General features: G+C 40.7%; 1 protein-coding gene across 1 annotated transcript; it reads left to right on the forward strand.

Annotated features, from left to right (window-relative positions):
* The first annotated feature begins 2,483 nt into the window (after positions 1–2,483).
* Positions 2,484–3,747, forward strand: LOC122788649 (zinc finger MYM-type protein 6-like). The gene is given in 2 exon segments (XM_044055546.1): positions 2,484–2,977; positions 2,979–3,747. Coding segments are annotated over 2 exon segments (1,263 nt in total).
* The last annotated feature ends 557 nt before the right edge of the window (positions 3,748–4,304 follow it).

The following is a 4,304-nucleotide window of genomic DNA, read 5'->3' on the forward strand; positions in this document are numbered from 1 at the left end:
CAGCTGTACTGAAAAATGTAGTATTAGCATATATATAGGAATGAATGGAAATAGAAGTATGACAAAGCAGGTTTTGTGAAGCTGATACAATTCCAAAATGGCCAATCACAGATAAGTGTGGGGAAAAATGGCATATATAAGCCCCATAGGTGGGAATACACAGCATAACTGATTGTGGAACCTATTTGCAGTCAGGATGGCAGGTGTAGGAGAGGGTAGTCGCTTTCGAGCACAGAGGTGGGGTGTTGAGGAATCCAAATACATGGTTTGGCTCCTAGTCCACGATCATGAGGCTCAACTCATGCAGGGCCAGGTTCTGTGGGGTGCATATAAGGCAGAGGCGTTGAACTGGTTGGCACATGATCTCACCAGTGCCACAGGCATACCAAGGACTGGTGAACAGGTCCGTCACCACCATGCAGACCTGAAGAGATGGAAGCAGGACCAACTGAACCGTTGGATCCAGGAGGCCCGGCAAATGCCCAACGCCCCACTACTGAGTAAGTATCCATGTAATTATGTATGTAAGGAATTATCCTAGCTGATATTATGGAGATGTATGTTCCAATATTACTTCATTTATATTACAGCTGCAGGTGTGCGTTCCTCGAATCGGCAAGCCTATGGTGATAAGCTGGAGCGGTTGCACCACCAGGCAGGTTAGTAATTATATTTCTGTAATTGTTATACAATATAAGTGAGGCAGCTTGTAAAAGAGATCAGTGTAGTCACATATTAATAAAGTTCAAATAACACTAGAAGAAAGATTCTGCTAGTACTGTATGATTAGATAAGTGATGCAGCCTGTAATCCAGAAATAAAAAGTAAACAAGTCTGAAATAGTGATTACCCACCTGAAATGTAATATCAGATAACCTGCAGCAGCCTGAAAATCAGTGGTAAACAAGCTCGAGATAATAGACATGTGTCAAATACATCCCCTTAGAAAATCTGCCATATGAAACAAGTGAGTCTGTTGGAAAGAATTGTTGTAATCAGGGATGACATGTTAGTAACGCCTAGAATAAAGTACCAACTTGAATTGTAAAAATAAAACAACTGAGTGTGAGAAAGCGGTATGAATCGACCAAGAAAGCTGTTATAACTTCTGAATAAAGTATACTGCAGTCAGTACATAATGAAATGAATGAGACAGCCACAACCAAAAAGTGAAATGTTTGAAATAAAGTACTGAAGCTGGAATGTGTCTGTCCCACAATTTGTATATGCTGCTGTACCCTTGCAATATGGAGATAGTATGGTTGTATGAAATAATGAACATACACAGTTGTCTAGAGCCATATAAATGAAATGTAGCAGGATGCTGTACCTGAACATAGCCAGATATGAAATGTGTATGAATAAAAATGCAATGTATATTAATGTATCAGTAACAGTCCCATCACCAACATGCCTAAGATTACATATAGGAAACTGTACTAAGACCTGTAGGGCTCTGGTTCTCAACCTGTGGGTCGCGTAGCCGTCACAGGTGGGTCGCGGATGCTCCCACAAAAAGTTGTGAAAAATTGATGAAGTATTCTGGTGGGCTATTTTTGTCCGGCTACTGCTTTGACGTAATTGTTTGTTGTGCGTGCGTGACACGTGCGCGGCTAGCTAGTGTGGAAAAATATTTGAAATTAAAATGGCCTTCTGAAAGTGCAGCTGCCGAACAGTCACCGTGTGCAAGATCCAGCGACGAAAATGAAGCTGAAGAAGACGAAGACGAAGAACTTTGGATTCGGTTTGACTGACAAAGGAATATATGGCTTCCTACTTCATCTTTTTCCAGATTCCAGAATATATAATAGCATTGTCAAAATCACAGTTATGGGTATGGTAAACACAGATTTTTTTTTTCATACCATTGCTTGGAGGCCAGCTTGCTTAACATCTGCTCTCTTACTTGCATTACTAATGTAAACATCCCTGAATTTTGAGGCTGGCTCAAAATAGATAGAGATAAAGGAACTCTGAGCTGTACAGTACCATATTTTTTATTGTAATTGTAAAGAGTATATTTTTGAATAAGTCAGACATGCATTCCTGAGGTGTTTCTAATTGTGAGGATGCAATGGCAACATTATTTGTGTGTCGGCAACTTTAGTAGTGTATTGTTGATCGGTATATACACACAGTTACGAATAAGCTGACAAAACTTCCAAAAGAAAAATTCTCACTCTCCAGTTTGAATTTAAGCACTTTCATTCACTTTCTGAGGAAGTTCACGTTAATAAAAGTGAATGAAAGCGCTTAAATTCAAACTGGAGAGTGAGAATTTTTCTTTTGGAAGTTCATCTTGATTATTGCCTGGTTTGTTAGTGTGTTTATCGTGTTTTGGAATGTTTCTACAGTGGTTTTTAAGGGCTGATGATGTTACGGCTACTGCTTTGACGTAATTTTGTGCGGGTTGTTTGTTGTGCGTGCTAGCTAGTGTGCATACGTCATTAGAAGTCGATACTAGCAATCACTGTTGAATAACGATGGAAAAATATTTGAAATTAAAACGGCCTTCTGAAAGTGCAGCTGCTGATGAAAATGAAGCTGAAGAAGACGCAGTATGTATGCCCGAAACCTTCGCTCCTAAGAAAAAAGATCCTAAGCGAAAATATGACGAGGCATACCTGAAATTTGGATTCATTGCAACTGGATCGGATGAGCTTCAACAGCCACAATGCGTTATATGTTCGGAAGTTTTGGCCAGTGCTAGCATGAAGCCGTCCAAATTAATCAGGCATCAGAACACCAAACACTTGGAAACTAAAGGTAAACCCATTGAATTTTTTCAGCGAAAACGCGATGAATTGCAGAAACAGAAGAGTCGATTTATAAAATGTGCAACCATTAATACGAGCGCCGTTACAGCATCTTATAAAGTGGCATTACGCATTGCAAAGGCCAAAAAGCCGCACACTATTGCTGAAGAATTAATTCTTCCGTCTGCCTTCGATATGGTGCAGGCCATTTTAGGAGAAAATGGCCAAACAGTTGCGCACCATTCCGCTGTCTAATGACACTATTAGCAGACGCATTGCAGACATGTCAGCTGATGTCAATGAGCAACTTGTTAAAATGCTGAAAACCAGTAAAATCTTTGCAATACAGTTGGACGAATCAACAGATGTTGCCAACTGTGCAATGCTCATGGTTTATGTTCGTTTTGTAAACGTGGCTGAAGCATGTGTTGACGAGCAGTTCATGTTTTGCAATGAACTATCAACTCGAACGACATCCGAAGAAATTTTTAAAGTACTGGACAAGTTCATTACAGAAAATGGTTTGAATTGGGATAACTGCATTGGAATTACAACAGATGGAGCAGCTGCCATGACAGGGAAGAAATCAGGTTTGGTTCAACGAGTAAAACACATGGCTCCAAAAGCTGTGTCGTATCACTGTTTCATACACCGAGAGGCTTTGGCAGCCAAGGAATTGAGCGAAGACCTGCACAACGTTCTTGCCAGTGGAGTGAAAATGGTGAATTTCATCAAAGCTAGTGCTTTGAATACACGCCTGTTTGAAGTACTGTGTTCAGAAATGGGGTCAGAACATGTTCACCTGCTCCTTCACACAGAGGTGCGCTGGTTATCAAGAGGAAGAATTCTTCAGAGATTGTATGAATTGCGAAGTGAAGTGTTTCAGTTTCTGTCCAGCAAGAACTCTCCACTGGCTGCTCATTTGGTTGACACAGAATGGCTGGCAAAGTTGGCTTATCTCGTTGGCGATTTGGCGCACTCAACGACTTGAATCTGGCATTGCAAGGACGTGCCAATGATATCTTTAGACATGCTGACAAAATTAATGCTTTTATACAGAAGTTGGAGCACTGGCGCATTCGTGTTGCACAGGGACGCATGGATGCATTTTTGTTCTTGTCAGAGCATTTAATGAATGTTGAGCATGAAACGGATGTGATACAGGCAGCAATACAAACTGTCGTAGTCGGTCATTTGGATTTATTGCGCAAAAAATTCCTGCAATATTTTCCAGCACTGCCAACAGAGAACTTCAAATGGGTTAGAAATCCGTTTGAAACAGATGTGACCTCACTGTCATTGGCAGCAGAAATGGAGTCACAGCTAATAGAACTGTCTTGTGACACCACTCTGAAGACTAAATTTGACAAATTGAAATTGTCAGACTTTTGGCTACATGTGGGCAATGAATATCCACTTATTTCACAGGAAGCGATGTCGTTCCTATTGCCCTTTGCAACAACATATTTGTGCGAAACAGGGTTCTTTGCGATGACTGCCATGAAGACTAAGTACAGGAATAAGCTCCGTGTTTCCGATGATTTGAGA

Source organism: Protopterus annectens, chromosome 14.part0, assembly GCF_019279795.1.
Source record: "Protopterus annectens isolate FY-2018-M chromosome 14.part0, PAN1.0, whole genome shotgun sequence".
Classification (NCBI taxonomy): domain Eukaryota; kingdom Metazoa; phylum Chordata; order Ceratodontiformes; family Protopteridae; genus Protopterus; species Protopterus annectens.